The 18,099-nt window shown below is 45.6% G+C and overlaps 1 protein-coding gene across 1 annotated transcript in view; it reads left to right on the plus strand.

The window, feature by feature from the left end:
- The first annotated feature begins 1,067 nt into the window (after window positions 1–1,067).
- The window catches only part of LOC145357118 (differentially expressed in FDCP 6 homolog), a 156,605-nt gene continuing 139,573 nt past the window's right edge, over window positions 1,068–18,099 (plus strand). The window contains exon 1 of the mRNA XM_080210267.1: window positions 1,068–1,204. Coding sequence (XP_080066393.1) covers window positions 1,109–1,204 — 96 coding nt within the window. The 5' untranslated portion in view covers window positions 1,068–1,108. The remainder of the gene's footprint in view (window positions 1,205–18,099) is intronic.

Genomic DNA, 18,099 nt, shown 5'->3' on the forward strand with positions numbered 1-18,099 from the left:
GTCATCAAGAGCAGCTTCTTCCCTGCTGCCATCAGACTTCTGAATGGACCTACTACATATTAAGTTGATCTTTCTCTACATACTAGCTATGACTACAACACTACATTCTGCATGCCTTTCCTTCTCCCCTATCAACTCTATGTATGGTATGCATTGTCTGTAAAGCATGCAAGAAACAATACTTTTCACTGTATGTTAATACGTGACAATAATAAATCAATTGGATTTTGAATTTTGATTTGATTTATTACTGTCACCTGTATTTACAGTGAAAAGTACTGTTTCTTGCGTGTTATACAGACAAAACATACTGTTCATAGAGAAGGAAAGAAGTGCAGAATGTAGTGTTACAGTCATAGCTAGGATGCAGAGAAAGATCAACTTAATGTGAGGTAAATCCATTCAAACGTCTGACAGCGGCAGGAAAGAATCTGTTCTTGAGTCTGTGGGTAGTGACCTCAGACTTTTGTATCTCTTTCCCGACCTAAGAAGCTGGAAGAGAGAATGTCCGGGGTGTGTGGGGTGCTGAGTTATGCTGGCTGCTTTGCCGAGGCAGCTGGAAGTGTAGACAGAGTCAATGGATGGGAGGCTGGTTTTTGACTTGATTTGATTTATTATTGTCACATGTATTAACATACAATAAAAAGTATTGTTTCTTGCGCGCTATATAGTTTGCATGATGGATTGGGCTACATTCGGGACCTTTTGTAGAATTTGGTTTTGGGAGCAAGCAAGGAATGGATCTGGATTTTCCCAGTTTATTGAATTTGTAACTTCAAAAATGGGGTTTAAAAAAAAACAAAAAAAAGCCCTTATAGATCAGTAAACCTCAATAATAAACGTGGTCATTTGTAAATAAACCCTAGCAAACCTCAGATATCAGTGTGTGAGAGAATATCTATGTGAGGTGTGGATGGGCTGGAAAGTTTGCAATGGAGAGATTGAGGAGCTGTGCTCGTGCCCGAATTCTTCACCCTTGGGTGGCAGGCGCGCGCCCCCGATGGGTGCCGGGGGCGTGCGGCAGCGCGCTCCCGGGGCCGGGGAGGAGCTGCGCTGAGACGGGGACTGTGCTGAGCGCTGCCCGGGAGACTGGGGCTGAGCTGCGGGGATGGAGTTACGGAACGAGCTGCTGAAGTCTATCTGGTACGCATTCACAGCGCTGGACGTGGAGAAAAGCGGCAAAGTGTCCAAATCTCAGCTCAAGGTAAAAATTGTCCGGGATTTGGAAGGGGAGGTTTGCTGGAATTGCACACACAGTAACAAACTCAGCTTCCAGGCTGTGAGTTAGTGTTGATATTGTGGAGTGTGGCATGTTTCAAAACAACTCCATTTCAGGCTGCTGTTTGCGTATTTCTGTTTTCTTTTTTTAAAAAAAACAAACCCAGCACGTTTCCAGTGACAGGAAGTTACAGTGTGTCAAAAAGACAGGCTGCTGTTTTAAAAGTGTCTTGTTGCGATTGAACTGAAATAGTTAGTGTGATAGTTTTGTTACATGTGGAACTCTGGGTCGCCCCTTACCCCGCCCCGGGTTATTTGAACCATGCCTCGGGAAACTTTAGCCCGACAGAAGTCGTGTCAAATTTCTGCTCAGCCTCGGGACCTCGGCATCAAGACTTTGAAAGTTGCCAAGCGCGACCGAACTTTTCCTATGTGTCAGAGACACGCACACACAGGAAATACACAGCGCAGAAGTGGTCAGAGTTGCTCTGTGGTGCAGCTTCAGTCGTGACTCATGGGTTCTTTAAAACTAAACATCCCATAATCATGGGGCGATTAACGAGAAAAATTACCCCCCCCCCCAGCACATACATTTCATTCCTGGGTTTTATTAAGTGTTTCTCTAACTGGAAGTTCTGAGGGTGCAATGCAGGCTGTGAAAGATACAGCCGGAGGGTTTGACATCCTGGACCCTCCCTCTGCAGCTAATTTGTTGGGCACTTGGTCTTTAACCCACATGCTGATTAATATTCTGAAATATAGCTCCTATCAGCACTGATATGCCTTTTCAATAGCCTTTGCCAAGACCCTTCTCTTGTTCAAGTTTAAAAATAGATGAGAAGGGTAGTGCAGAGGAAGTTCTGTAACTGCTGGTGCAGTAGGCAAATCTATTGGCTCAGGGCTGAGGAGGTACAAAGAAAAATTCAAGCTTCTGAGGGGAAGAATGAAAAAAAAATTAATAACTTCTGAGAGCTTTGTGAAGGCAGCACACTTTGCATGTTTTAGAATCTGTACAGTGCAGAAGGAGGCCATTTGGCCCAATGAGTCTGCACCAGCCACAATCCTGCCCAGGGCCTATCCCCACGACTCCACACATTTACCCTGGTAGTCCCCCTGATGCTAAGGGAGAATTTAGCATGGCCAATCAACCTAACCTTTGGACTGTGGGAGGAAACCAGAGCACCCAGAGGAAACGCAAGCAGACATGGGTAGAATGTGCAGACTTCACACAGACAATCACCCAAGCGGAATCAAACCTGGGTCCCTGGCGCCGTGAGGCAGCAGTGCAAACTAGTGTGTTGCCACGTTTTCTGGTGTTTGTGTGTGAGAGGAAAGTGGCTCTAGTTTGATTCTTTGAGTCCCCATGGTTCCAGATGGCTACAGGCTGTGACTGGTGGTAATTTAAACTAAACATACAGTCCCTATTCAAGGTGTTTCAGTGGCTCTGTATTACAGGAAAAGTTGCAATTTAATAAATTGTTACGTGGAGTATAGTTTCCCCGTCTAGACAATAGCCACTAAACTTCACTTGCATATGAAGTGTTTCGAGATGTTTCTGAGAAAAGATATTGTGTTTTTTTTAAGTATTTACAGTGTTACTGCTTTGGTCGGAGAGATAGTGCAAAGACCCAAATGATTTTGTTTTTCGTAAGTAATATTTAAAAAGTGTTCATCAGTGTCACACTGATTATAGGAAACTATATTAAGGAAAGAACTTGCATTTAGATGGCACCTTTCAGAATCTCTGGATATCCTTAACACACTTCACGGCCAATAAAGTATTTTTGAGATGCAATGGCTGTTGTAACTTGGCCGAATGAGACAGCCAACCAGCGCTCAGCAAGATCCCACATGCAGTGACTGGACAAAAGATTATCTGTTTTTCAGAATCATGGAGTTGTTGCAATGCAGAATGGAGCCCATTGTGTCTGCACCAGTGGTGGCATTGATTGGGATGAATGGTGGGTCTGGGCGAACTCTACAATCATCTTTCAAAAAAAATTGCAATGGGATCTTTCCTGTCCTTATGAGAAAGTGGACAGAGACCTCATCCAGTAGACAGCACGTCAGAGAGTGCAGCCTTTCCTTGGTGCTGTGCCAAAACTTAGGTCTAGGTTATGCATTCAGGTTCTGGGAGTAAGGTCTGAATCTGTGATGTTCTGACTGAGTGCCACCACTGGGCCAAGGCTGACACTTTTAGCTTTGATACAAAAGCAGAAAACGCAGGAAAATCTCAGCTGGTCTGACAGCATCTGTGGTGAGAGAATCGAGCCAATGTTTCGAGGCTGGATGACCCTTCTTCAACCGGACAAAGAGACAAACGGAAATTCTATTTTCTGTGACGAAGGGTCATCTAGAATTGAAATGTTGGCTCTATTCTGTCTCCACAGATGCTGTCAGACCTGCTGAGATTTTCCAGCAATTTCTGTTCTGTTCAGATTCCAGTATTTTGCTTTTAAACATTTGCTTTGATGTTTTGTTTGACCAACAGGTAAGGCAGTGAGATCATTTGGTGATGTAGATTTGAGTTATTTAACACAACATTCATTGGGAATGGATTATTGGAGACTGTTCTTCATACTCTTGTAGTTCTCCCCACCTCCTTTGATTACTGTAATGCTAAAGTTCAGTGTGTTAATCCATTTCACTCACCAATCGTGCATTTGGTTTTTGAAGGGAGCTCCTCAAACTGTAACCATATTTATATTTTCGTGTGCATGCACATGCACTGTGTGACAAGGTCTCAAACTCAAACTCCACAAATAATCAAAAGAATTATCTCCCACTCACATCCCTAGAGAGAAAGGTCCGTGTTCTTCTGTTGCTGTCCCCTGCAACTCCTGAGTTCATTCTCCAACATTGACTCTTGTTGCAAGATGTTGTTCCATAGGCTCATTTAGCATCTTGCCAAACAACCCCTTGATAGTTTTAAATTTAGATGTTTCGCTAGCCAATTTAGGGGTGATTTAGAAGGAATCACTTCTGAAATGGTGGTGAAAATCTGGCACTCTTTCTGCATGAACCCCACCGCCCCCCCCCGCCTCTTCTGTATTCCAAACAAAATATCTTTAATCTAAGCAATATTTCATGGTATTATCAAATGTAAAGAGTGTGGGCAGAACTTTAGTGGCCCCTGGGTGGCATGCTGGGAGCTGAGGGGGTTGGTGGAGGTGATCAGTAAAAGTGCAGGGATTTACATTGGGATGGCTCTCTGATGCAGACATCCCACCGGGGAATTTTGCCTTCCGCATCGCCTACCTGTTGCCAGCGAGCTGATTGACATAAAGGCACATTCTGACGCTACTGAAATTTCCCCCTTCCAGTTTACTGAAGAAGCCAGATGTTGCGGTTCAGCGTCTTCGCTACATCCAAAGCTTCATCGTAAAACTTTAGAATTTAATTATTAGTATCACAAGTAGGCTTGTATTAACACTGCAATAAAGTTACTGTGAAAATCCCCTCGTTGCCACACTCCAGCACCTGTTTGGGTACACGGAGGGAGAATTTAGCATGGCCAGTGCACCTAACCAGCACGTCTTTCGGACTGTGGGAGGAAACTGGAGCACCGGAGGACACAGGGAGAATGTACAGACTCCACAAAGATAGTGACCCAAGCGAGAATCGAACCCGGGCCCCTGGTGCTGTGAGGCAGCAATGCTAACCACTGTGCCACCGTCATGTTGTTAAAGTGGCCATTTTTCCCCATCCCAGGCACTCCTTTCCAGCAGTCCATTTGGGCAAGGGGAGCATCATGAACAACATTACAACAGATGCCTCCTGTTGGTATGTGCCAGAAGTCATTTCATTAGCAATGTAGAATGCAGGATTCTACCTGGAACCCGGGGGGGTCATGACCCACTATTTTTTATCCATTTGTGGGACATGGCGTCACTGGCTGGCTAGCATTTATTTCCCAAGGGCAGTTGAGAGTCAACCACATTGCTGTGGGTTTGGAGTCACATGTAGGCCAGACTGGGTTATGATGGCAGACTTCCTTCCCTAAAAGACATTAGTTAACCAGAAGGGTTTTGCCCATAATCGACAATGGTTTCATGGACGTCGGTAGATTCTTAAATCCAGATTTTTTAAAATTCAAATTCCACTGTAAGCCATGGTGAGATTTGAACCAGTGTCCCCAGAACATTAGCTGAGTTTTTGAATTAATAGTCTAGTGATAATATCACTAGGCCATCGCCTCCCCTGTTGCATGTTCCAGTTAAATTCACATGACTTGGCACAGAATCAAACGTGTGTGGGTGGCTTAACTTTGGATATTTCATAAGTTAAAAGACAAGGTGAGAACGCCAAGCAATTTATCGGGGTAGTCAGTCCCTTGATATTAAATCAAATGGCTTCAGAAAAGAGATTGTCACGGAGTAATATTTAATATTGGCAGTGGATTTAGAGGATTTTCTTGGAATTTCATGTAACTTTTTACTGAACTTCTTCCTTAATTTGTATTGAATATTGTTGGTAACTACTGTGACTTGGTGGTTGGGAACAAGTTAACTGATTGTAGTGATATGGAGTCACAAATTGATGGAAAGGTTGTAAATAATGTTGAAGGGCAGATAAGGTCTGTATAACTGTCGCAATCTGTATTTTGTTTTAAATTCCCTGCAGTTTAAACTTGAACGGGCTGCAGCTTCAGCGGAAGGTTCTTTTTAAAACTCGACTGAAGTGCTTTGATTGACTGTCCATCTGCTGTAGGTCAGAAAAGACCAGTACCATTGAGCAGTTTCAATACAATTCTTTGTTGACAATTTCCCAAGGGTTACTACTGTGTCATTATGATTGCTTACGTATTTCGAAAGCTACGATTATCTCAGCAGGGTGCTCTGACTTCACTGTTTGATTGACAGTTTAAAGTGGCTGTTAAACGTTTAAGTGTCTTTTTGCTGCAGGAGGGCTGCAATGAAGTTTGCTTTTCTATGAAATTAATCATTTGAGATTTAAAAGCTTTGTATGGATTTTATGAATGGGACTTTTTCACTCAAGTGTGCATGAGTGAGAGCTATGATGTGGAGATCCAGCACTGGACTGAGTGGGCACAGTAAGAAGTCTTACAATACCAGGTTAAAATCCAATAGGATAGAGGTGGAGAGACTCTTCCCGCTCAAAAAAGACGGTAGGACTAGGGGGCACAGCCTCAAGATAAAAGGGGGGGCGGTTTAGAACGGAGTTGAGGAGGAACTTCTTCACTCAAAGGGTGGTGAATCTCTGGAATTCTCTGCCCGTTGAAGTGGTGGAGGCTGCCTCGCTAAATATTTTTAAGACGCGGGTTGATGGGTTTTTGATAAGAGAAGGGGATTAAGGGTTATGGGGAGAGGGCGGGAATGTGGAACTGAGCCGCGACAGATCAGCCATGATCTTATTGAATGGCGGGGCAGGCTCGAAGGGCTAGATGGCCTACTCCTGCTCCTATTTCTTATGTTCTTATGGATAGCACGAGCTTTCAGAGCACTGCTCCTTCATCAGGTGAGAGTTATATTAGATTGTTAGAAGTGCTTTTCATCTGCTGATGTCTGTTCCTGTGAATACTGGGTGAACGGCTGTGGAAGGGAGATGGAGATTAGGTTGACATTGAGTTGACATTGAGTCAGCATGAAGGGTATGGGGGGCCGGGGGGATTAAGAGGGTATAGTTGTTGCGGGGTTGAGGGGTGCTGATGGTGAGAGCCTAGCAGCTTCTAAAACAACTGGTCTGCAGGCCTTCTAACCAGCCCACCTCAGCAATTGGAGCCACCTGCCTTGAGGGGGAAAATCAGGCCTAAGATGTGTATCACAAAGAAACAGTTTAATAATCTACAAATGAGTGCTTTCTGAAGATAGACAAAAAGTGCACCTTAATCACACAAAGACATCATAGGACTTAAAAAGAGTGAAACAGACTCAGTAAAACACTGTGAAAATCAAAGAGGAATAAAGACTGCTGCAAAGCAGTGGAGTGAAGTGGAAAGCATGTGAGAAAGAGATAAGAAAATGGTACAGACAGCAATTCTGTAAGGTCAGTGTTTAAAGCACAGCATTATTGAGTTGGCAGGAAGTAGTTGAGATGCAGATCTGGAAGTTTATACTGCGCTTAGTTGAAATGGGTAGGAAGTCAAAGGCAAATGCTGTGTATCAGCTCATCACATGGCCTCTGGATGTTGTGTCGTGTGTATACGAATGTAGATTTGAACATGCTCTGACATGTATGGGTAAAATGGCAAAATCCTGCCAAATTAGTGGTGAAATCAGTATTAAATATTCTCAGTACCAGATTAAGCTGCATACTGGAGGTAATTGTATCATTTCCATATGCTTAGCAAGAATTTTGCTCTCGTTCAAAGAACCCACATTACACACAATAACTTTCTTAACCTCTCACCCATTAGTCAATCGCACTCTAATCTCAGTATGACGTCAAAATATAGAAAAGGTATAATGAGGAATTAACTTTTAAATACTTGTAGGAAGTTGAGGTGGGATAATCCCATTGGCTGCTTGCAGTAATTCTCTGAATGTTTCCATAGAGTGTGGCATCACCCCCCCTCCCAGTCAGTGTGTGGGGAATGGGACTGCAGTGTGGGTCAGTCAGTGTGTGTGGGGAATGGGACTGCAGTGTGGGTCAGTCAGTGTGTGGGGAATGGGACTGCAGTGTGGGTCAGTCAGTGTGTGTGGAATGGGACTGCAGTGTGGGTCAGTCAGTGTGTGTGGAATGGGACTGCAGTGTGGGTCAGTCAGTGTGTGTGGAACGGGACTGCAGTGTGGGTCAGTCAGTGTGTGTGGAATGGGACTGCAGTGTGGGTCAGTCAGTGTGTGTGGAACGGGACTGCAGTGTGGGTCAGTCAGTGTGTGTGGAATGGGACTGCAGTGTGGGTCAGTCAGTGTGTGGGGAATGGGACTGCAGTGTGGGTCAGTCAGTGTGTGTGGAATGGGATTTCAGTGTGGGTCAGTCAGTGTGTGGGGAATGGGACTGCAGTGTGGGTCAGTCAGTGTGTGTGGGGAATGGGACTGCAGTGTGGGTCAGTCAGTGTGTGTGGGGAATGGGACTGCAGTGTGGGTCAGTCAGTGTGTGTGGAACGGGACTGCAGTGTGGGTCAGTCAGTGTGTGTGGGGAATGGGACTGCAGTGTGGGTCAGTCAGTGTGTGTGGAACGGGACTGCAGTGTGGGTCAGTCAGTGTGTGTGGGGAATGGGACTGCAGTGTGGGTCAGTCAGTGTGTGGGGAATGGGACTGCAGTGTGGGTCAGTCAGTGTGTGTGGGGAACGGGACTGCAGTGTGGGTCAGTCAGTGTGTGTGGAATGGGACTGCAGTGTGGGTCAGTCAGTGTGTGTGGAATGGGACTGCAGTGTGGGTCAGTCAGTGTGTGTGGAATGGGACTGCAGTGTGGGTCAGTCAGTGTGTGGGGAATGGGACTGCAGTGTGGGTCAGTCAGTGTGTGGGGAATGGGACTGCAGTGTGGGTCAGTCAGTGTGTGGGGAATGGGACTGCAGTGTGGGTCAGTCAGTGTGTGGGGAATGGGACTGCAGTGTGGGTCAGTCAGTGTGTGGGGAATGGGACTGCAGTGTGGGTCAGTCAGTGTGTGGGGAATGGGACTGCAGTGTGGGTCAGTCAGTGTGTGTGTGGAAGGGGACTGCAGTGTGGGTCAGTCAGTGTGTGGGGAATGGGACTGCAGTGTGGGTCAGTCATGGAGTCATACAGTACAGAAAAGAACCTTCAGCCTATCAAGTCTGCATTGACTGTAACTACCACCAATGGCGAGCTAATTCCATTTTGAATTTATTGTTGTCACATGTATTGGGATTTACTTTTCACAGTATCCCAATCCATGCAACAATAATAAATCAAATCAAAATGGAATTATTGCTTCTTGTGTGCTATACAGTTAAATATATGTACATAGAGTACATCAGGGATCAGAAAAGGATAGGGTGCAGAATGTAGTGAAACAGTTACAGGTAGAGTGAAGAGAAAGATCAGCTTAATTTGAGATAGAACTATTCAAAAGTCTGACATCAGCTGGGAAGAAGCTGTTCTTGAGTCGGTTGATACGTGTCCTGAGACCTTTGTACCTACTTCCTGATGAAAGAACGTGGAAGAGAGAATGTCTGGGATGCGTGGGGTCCTTAATTATGCTGGCTGCTTTGCCAAGGCAGCAGGAAGTGTGGACAGAGTCAATGGATAGGAGGCTGGTTCACAAGAGGGAATGGACTTCATTCACAAGCCTGGTGGTCTTGGGCAGAGCAGGGGCCATACCAAACTGTGGTAAACCAGAAAGGAAGATGGCGCATCTGTAAATGTTGGTGAGAGTCATAGTGGTCATCTCAAAAGGGTAAGGAAATTTGATAAAGTAGAGGTGTTGGTGGGATTTAACTATAACGTTGGCACAGAGGGATCAGGACAGGTTGTTGGTGATCGAGATACTAAAAATCTGAAACTCTTGACCATTTCTTCACTGTTGATGTAGACAGGGGCAAGTCCACACTGTTTTCTGATGTCACTGACGAGCTCCTTCCGTTATTGACACTGAGGGAGGGATTATTGTTGTTGTTGTACCAGTTCACCTATTTCTCTGTGTCTTCTCTGTACTAGTCATGATGTGGGTATGCCGGCGTTGGACTGGCGTAAATACAGTAAAAGGTTAATATCAAATAAATCGGTTGGACTAAAACCTGGTGTTGTCAGACTTTTTACTGTCTTTTCTGTACTACATGTCGTCATTGTTTGAGATCCAACTTTGGTGGTGAGGTCAAACTTGAAATTGGAGTTGGAGGGGAATTTGGCCACAGTCATAAATGTATAAGGAGTAAAGTAGGGGTCTGAGGACACAGCCTTGTGGGGCACTGGTGTGGATAATAATTGTGGAAGAGATGTAACCTATCTTTACTGATTGTGGTCTATGGATTAGGAAGTTAAGGATCCCGATGCAGAGGGAGGTGCTGAGCCCTAGGCCACAAAGTTTGGGGATTGTTGGAATAATGGTGTTGAAGGCTGAGCTGTAGTCAATAAATAGGCGTCTAACATGCGTGTCCTTATTATCTAGGTGTTCCAAGGTTGAGTGCAGGATCAGGGAAATGGTGTCTGCTGTGGACCTGTGGCAGTGGGCAAACTGTAGTGGATCCAGGCAGTCCAGGAAACCAGAATTGATGTACGCCATGATTAACCTTTCGAAGCATTTCAGAGCCACTGGACGATAGTCACTGAGGCACGCTGCTCGGCTTTTCTTTGCTACAGGAATGATGGCCGTCATCTCAAAGCAGATAGGGACCTCGAATTGGAGTAAGGGGAGGTTGAAGATGTTTGTGAATACCCCAGCTGGTTCGTGCAGGATTTAATTACGTGCTGGTACCCCAACCGGGCCAATCACTTTCTGAGGCTTGACTTTCAAGAAGGCTGATCTGATGTCTACTATGGTGACTATGGATACCAGTTCAGCTGAGGCTGTCAGAGGGGGTGATTTCCTCTTGCTGACCTGCTCAAAACTGGCAGAGAATGCATTGAGCTCATCGAGGAGGGGTGTGTTGTTACTGGCGATTCTACTCATCTTCACCGTGTAGCCTGTTATGTTGTGTAGACTTTGCCACAATTGATGGGTGTGAGTGTGGCTAGCCTGGGGCTCTGGCTTGGTCTGGTTTTACCTCTTGGCATCTTTGGATCTCCGTAGGTCGTATCTTCTTGTATGGTTCAGGGTCACCCAACTTAAACGCTTCAGACCTGGACATCAGGCAGTGGATATCTCTGTTTGCCCATGGTTTCTGGTTGGGGAACACATGGATTTGCTTCTTTGGCACACAGTCTTCTACACACTTACTAATGAAGTCAGTTACTGTAATGGCGTACTCATTCAGGCTGTCACAGAGTTTTTAAATATTGACCAATCCACTAACTCCAAGCAGCCCTGTAGGAGATCATCCGATTCCTCAGGCCAACATTGCATGGCTCTCTTTGATGGATTCTCCCGTTTCGCTTTTTGTCTGTAAGCCGGGAGCAGGAGCACAGCCTTTTGGTCTGATTTGCCAAAGTGTGGGTGGGCGATAGAGTGGGGGGCATGTTTGATGTTTGTGTATCAGTGGTCAATTTTCCTGCACGTGTCCTTGAACATTCTGATATTTGGAGTGTTCATCCAAATTTTTTTTAAGGTTTCCGGCCTCCATTACTTTCCCAGGCAGCGCATTCCAGCTTCTCACCACCCTCTGTGTAGAAAGGTATTTTCTTGAACCCTATTCGAATCTCCTGTCCCTTTACCCTAAAACTTTGCCCCCTCGTGATTGACCCCTCAATCAAGGGCAATAGCTGCTCCTTACTCAACCTGTCCATACACTCAATCTTCTATACCTCGATCATATCCCCTCTCAGCCCCTTCCATTATAAAGAAAACAATCCAAGCCTGTCCAGTCTCTCCTTATGGCTCAAATGCTCCATCCCAGGCAACATCCTGGTGACTCTCCTCTGTATCCCCTCCATTGCTATCGCATCCTGCCCAGAGTGAGGTGTAACGACACGAGGTTAAAGTCCAACAGGTTTATTTGGTAACACAAGCCACAAGCTTTCAGAGCGCTGGCTGTTCCTTTGTCAGGATGAGTAGGAGTTGTATTCACAAACAGAGCGTGTAAAGATACAAACTCAATTTACAAGATAATGGATGGCATGCAAGTCTTTGCAGGTAATCAAGTTTTAAAGCTGCAGACAATGTGAGTGGAGAGACGATTAAGCACATGTGTATTGTCTCCAGCCAGGACAATTAGTGAGATTTTGTAAGCCATGGGGGTTACAGGTAGTGTGACAGTCTTTTTCAAATGCTGCTTTTGGCATTGAGAGTAAGCAGTGTGTTTCTTTACCCTCTGTTAATGTTGGAGACTGGAATCTGCGAGAAGATGAAGTTCTTTGTTTTGGAGATTCCGCCGTAGGGAGCAGATCTTTCTCTCAGAGTTGCCGCTTTGGAGGTTGCAAAGAGAGAGGTATCCTCTTCTGTCTCTGGGCTCGGAGACTCGGAGCTGCTGGAGGCTGGATTTGCTTCTGAGTTTTTCCTGCTTTGAGGATATATCCTTCTCTGAAGATTACTGTCTGGATCTCTGTGGTGAGAAGTGGTGAGCTGAGGGTCTAGCATCACCTGGGCAGCTTTGGTTTCTGCGCTGACTGGTCCCTACAGAAAGAATTTCTGTCTCTGGGGTATTGCTTTAAATTGGAGCCACAGGGATAGGATTTCCTTTACTGTGTCCAAGTATTTTAATTGGTAAAAGTTATGTGAACTTTTTTTGTTATATTCTAACTGTGTTCTTAAATAAAGGTTGTTTTGATAAAAGCTTCCTAGTGGCCCAGTTAAATCATACCAGGACTGAAATACCTGACACTAAAATCAAATGTAGAATTTCGGGTCTGTTTAACTTCATTATATACCTTGGAGTGTCTGGTCTGGGCATTAGCAGTTTCCTGTAGTTTGATATATTGGTACCACAATCTTGTTTGAAAAGTCCTGAAGACATTGAAGTACTGATTACAAGAATTAAAGAATCCCTACAGTGCAGAAGGAGGCCATTTGGCCCATCGCGCCTACACCAACAACAATCCCATCCAGGCCCTATCCCCGTAATGCCACATATTTGCCCCACTAATTCCCCCCCTAACACCAAGAGGCAATTTAGCAAGGCCAGTCCTCCTCACCTAATGAAGCACTGTGCTGGATTTTCCACGGAGAGATCATCATGGTGGGATTGCCTTTTCACTCTCCCCCCTTTTTACCCGGCATTGGAGCTCTGCGTTTCTGGTCTGAGTTTCTGAACTGGGTCTCTTCAGAAATGCGGGGTGCACCTGTTCAAATATCCTTCTTCATCATTCCAGATCATCGGGGAAGCAAAGTCAGGACCCCTTTAATCGCTGTATTTGTACAAGTCTTCAATCATCAACAGTGAAAAGCTTTGGGACACCTGAATAACATTTCGTTGTGTGAACAAATAAATGCCAGTGAGCTGAGTGGGTCAGGTTGTAGCATGCCCAGCTGGGCAGGGTGATTGGTTCTAGGGTGGGTCAGGTTAGTGTCTGGGGCAGTTGCAGTGGGGTGGGGAGGGGGGTGTGGTGTGGAGTCAAAGGAGGTCAATTGGATATTTACCCAGGAATTAGGCCTGGTTTTTCTCTGTCTAACCTTTTCTGGGTAGCCATTCGGGTCAGTGAGTCGGAACCCTGGGTGGCACGGTAACACAGTGCTTAGCACTGCTCTTCACAGTGCCAGGGACCTGGGTTCGATTCCTGGCTCGGGTCACTGTCTGTGTGGAGTTTGCACATTCTCCTCGTGTCTGCATGGGTTTCCTCCAGGTGCTCCGGTATCCTCCACACTCCAAAAATGTGTGGGTTAGGTTGATTGGCCGTGCTAAAAAATTGCCCATTAGTGTCCTAAGATGCTTAGGTTAGAGGGATTAGTGGGTGAAATGTGTAAGCATATGGAGGTAGGGTCTGGGTGGGATTGTGGGCCGAAGGGCTTCTTTCTGCACTGTAGGGTTGTATGACTCTATAACCCTCCGACTGTAACTTGGAGACTTTTTCAAGGATTCTGGTTTCGGGGAATTACCAATCAGAAGTTAAAACATCCTCGGCAATTCCTGCTGAGTCTTTAGGATTTGCTGGAATCCAGTAGCTCATCCTCGGATACATTTGATATGAAGTAATATGGGCACCATTAGTTCTGGACTATTATGTTCCACTGGTAGAAAACTTATTATTTGATCCCTAATTCTCTGACTTGCAGATACTTAATCCAAGCCGTGGAATCTTAGAACCTTACAGTGCAGAAGGAGGCCATTTGGCCCATTGAGTTGCACCAAAAACAATCCCACCCAGCTCCTATCCCTGTAACCCCATATATTTATCTCCCTAATCCTCTGACACTAAGGGGCAATTTAGTACATCCAATCAACTAACCCACGCATCTTTGGAGTGTGGGAGGAAACTGGAGAACCCGGAGGAAACCCATGCAGATACGGGGAGAACGTTCAAACTCCACACAGACAGTGACCCCAGGCCGGAATTGACCCCAGGTCCCTGGCGCTGTGAGGCAACAGTGCTAACCACTGTGCCACCCTAAAACCTAAAATTTTTGACATTCAAGTTTGACTTGGAGAAAAAGAATGTTTTATTTGATCAATCCAGTCACAGATCCAAAGATATTTTGCCCAAATGTAGCCGGAAACTGGTGAAAAATTAGATTAAAAATGTTGTGGAACACGTGGTGGAAGCTTTCCGCTTACCACCATAGATTTAATCAATAAATATCTGTTCAGTTCAGAATCTTCCGTGCTTCACAGATAAGAGGAAAATGGTAGATGAAATTTCTGAATTTAGTGGTAGGCTGTGTTAAGCTGAATCTCTTTTATATGTCAGCCTTGGCTTGGTTGTAGCTGTCTTTCCTGTGAGGCAGGTGATTGTGGCTTTGAGACTGGGATTACTTTCCAGTGCAGAACGGAAGGAGACCATTCAGGTGACATTTTCCTCTCTTTGCCCCCTCCACTGAGTGCTAAAGATGGTCTGGCCACTGTGTGAGGAAGGGCAGGGGAGATATGTAAATATCCTGGCTAAAATTCAACCCTCAACCAACTTCACCAGACAGATTACCTGGTTATTGTCACGCTGCTATTTGTGGGACCTTCTGTCACATCCCAGATTCTAATCTAGCATTTCACTGTGCTACGAAAGAGCATCATTTGCTGTTAAGCCATTTGGGATGTTCTGAGGTTGTTAAGAGTTTTATAAATTTCAGTTTTCTCATCAGTAATTCGGAAAAAAAATGCTTTTCATTCGTGGGACATGGGCATCGCTGGCCAGCCAGTATTTATTGTCCATCTCTAGTTGCCCTTGGGGGGCAACTGACAGTCAACCACATTGCAGTGGCTCTGGAGTCACATGTAGGCCAGACCAGGTAAGGAGGGTAGATTTCCTTCCCTAAAGGACATTAGTGAACCAGATGGGTTTTTACAACCATTGATAATGGTTTCATGGTCATCAATAGGTTTTTAATTCCAGGTATTTTTTACTGAATTCAAATTCCACCGTCTGCCGTGGTGGGATTCGAACCCGGGTCCCCAGAACATTAGCTGAGTTTCTGGATCAACAGTCTGGCGATAATACCACTCGGCCATCGCAAAATGTTGCATCTTATCGGGTGAACGATACTAAAAAAAAAGTAGAATAAGTGGAAAAGGTTTCATAGGTGTTCTGGTCTGGGATCACCCCCAACTGTGTCCATGTGCTGTTAAAGTGCTGGGGGTGGTTTGAGGATTACTGAGCCCTTCAAATGCCAATAAAGGGTTAATCACATTGATGTGGGACTGGAGTCGTGGACAGGCAGGCCAGGCCGAGCACAGAGACATACTTCCTTCCCTAAAGATCACGAGGGAGTCATTTGGATTGATGTGATGGTCAGTCAGCTTGGTGGTAACTCTAATTTGTGCGGGGGTTTTTTTTTTAAAGATTCCGGAGTTTTCACAAAACTGAATTTCGCTGCCCTGGCGGGATTTGAACTCTTCGCTGTCTTGCTGGATTCAGTCCAAGGTTCTGGATTGCTGGTGAGAAGTAAAGCTGGTGATGCTGTTTTCAAAGTTTCACAGCTCAGCGAATTGGAAAGTAACTCCGTGAAGAATGTGGCTTCCTGGCGTCCCAGAGGCTACGGTTTTCTCCTTCAAAAGTAGTGGCACAGGGACAAAGGTCAGGAGAACTGTTACGGTGCTGATTCTAAACACGTTTCCCTATAAACAGGACAAATAGTTAGGCACTAAATATTCTTTGGTTTTGGTAAAATCCCCTATCGTGTTCAGAGTCACTGAGAGTAAAAATCCCTGATGATCATAGACTGCCCTCCCAGGGGGAGAGCTGACTGGTGATAATTTAACCTGAGGCTCACACCTCAGGCAAGCGGCAGGCTTGAGGAGGTGAGGCCTTCATGTATAATAGGGGAGGCACGTTGGTTGGCACTGCTGCCTCGCAGTGCCAGGGGCCCGGGTTCGATTCCTAGCTTGGGAGAATGTGCAAACTCCGCACAGACGTCCTCCCCCGCGTCTGTGTGGGTTCCCTCCAGTTTCCATAACCGTAATCATAAAACCATAAGATACAGGAGCAGAATTAGGCCACTCAACCCATCGAGTCTGCTCCGCCGTTCAATCATGGCTGATGTTTTTCTCATCCCCATTTTCCTCTCACAGTCTAAAGATATGTGGGTTAGGTGCATTGGTTATGCTAAATTGCCCCTTACTGTTAGGGGGACTAGCTAGGGTAATTGCGTGGGATTGAAGTCAGTGCCGACTCAATGGGCCGAATGCCCTCCTTCTGCACTGTAGGGATTCTCTGGGACCCTCAGCTGGTGTGGGAATTGAACCCATGCTGTTGGCATTGCGCTGCATCACAAACCAGCCACCCAGCCAACTGAGCTAATTCTGTGGTGACAGTGCAGAGTTTGCACATTCTTCCCATGTCTGGGTGGGTTTACTCCGGGTGCTCCGGTTTCCTCCCACAGTCCAAAGATGTACGGGCTAGTTTGATTGGTCATGCTAAATTGCCTCTTAGTGTCCCCAGGTCTGGGGGGGATTAGTGGGGCGAATGCGTGGGGAATAGGGTGGGGTTGAGTCTGGGTCGGATACTCTGTTGGAGAGTCAGTGCAGAATCAATGGGCTGAATGGGCTTCTGCTGCACTGTCTCTATGATTTAGAATAGTCTCTTTTGGATTAGGTTTAACTAGTCCAAAAAAGACTAGTTTAGGAGTTTTTAAAAAAAAGGGTGGCATTGACGCGTTGGGCCGAAGGGCCTGTATCCAAGCTGTAAACCTCTATGACTCTCTTGTGTCTAGTTGCTGGTGTTTTGAGGTACGGTCACTGATAGCTGGTGTAAATGAGACTTTGACAATCTCAAAGTGGATGAACAAGTATCAGCTTTATAAAAGTGGTTTTGCAGCGATGCCTTTCAGTCTTGTATCGTGTCGTTTTTAGTATTGAGGTGACTGAACTCCCACTATTGGATCACTGACAGAGAAAAACTGTTTCACTGAAGAAAGAAGTGGCCCATTCTGCAGTACAAACTCTGCACTGACTGAATAAACCCTTGTTCTTTTTAATCTTTGCAAACACAAATTAGGATGTAACTAATTTATGTTCTCCACTGATTTTCTGGCTTGACTCTGCCCCATTTCTTCACTTAACACAAACGTGGCTGAGAAGAAGCAGGAGCTCTGTGTGAGTGGCAGACCTAACACACCCCGTGGAGCTGTCTTACTGATACTGAAACTCATTTTAAATTCACAGTACGTTGGTGTTTGATTCAGTCCTGTCAGGCTGACTCCTGCCACGTGATTGCAGATAACTTTCAGAATGTTACAAACATCCAGTGGCTTCCCGTTGAGAAGTACGTAAGAAACTGAACCATTCTGAGCCGGAATGTCCCAAGTATGATTCCGGGACTCCGATAACTACTGCTTGGAGCTCGTTCATAGAATCCCTGCAATGCAGAAAGAGGCCATTCAGCCTGCACCAACACCAATCCCACCCAGGCCCTATCCCCATACTCCTCACTAATCCCCCTGACACTAAGGGGCAGTTTAACATGGCCAATCCACCTAACCCACACAGCTTTGTACTTTCCTCCCATTCAATGAGATTGTGACGGATCAGTGACCCGGATCTAGTTAACTACCTTTTCTCCATATTTCTTACAACCCTAGATCCCGGAAATCTTTGATCTCAGAGTTAAAATTGCAGTTAACCTAACGTCAGCTGTGACTCGTGAAAGGCCTTTCCAAACCTCTACCAACCTTTTTGTTTCCTGAACTCGTTTCGCATTTGAAAGATCTGGTTCAAACTTGTAGACAATGTCCTCTCATCCTCAGCTGCCCAGTCAGTGGAAACATTTCTCTCTGCCTACCCCA

This window comes from Carcharhinus amblyrhynchos, chromosome 22 (assembly GCF_965287045.1).
Source record: "Carcharhinus amblyrhynchos chromosome 22, sCarAmb.v2.hapA, whole genome shotgun sequence".
Taxonomy (NCBI): domain Eukaryota; kingdom Metazoa; phylum Chordata; class Chondrichthyes; order Carcharhiniformes; family Carcharhinidae; genus Carcharhinus; species Carcharhinus amblyrhynchos.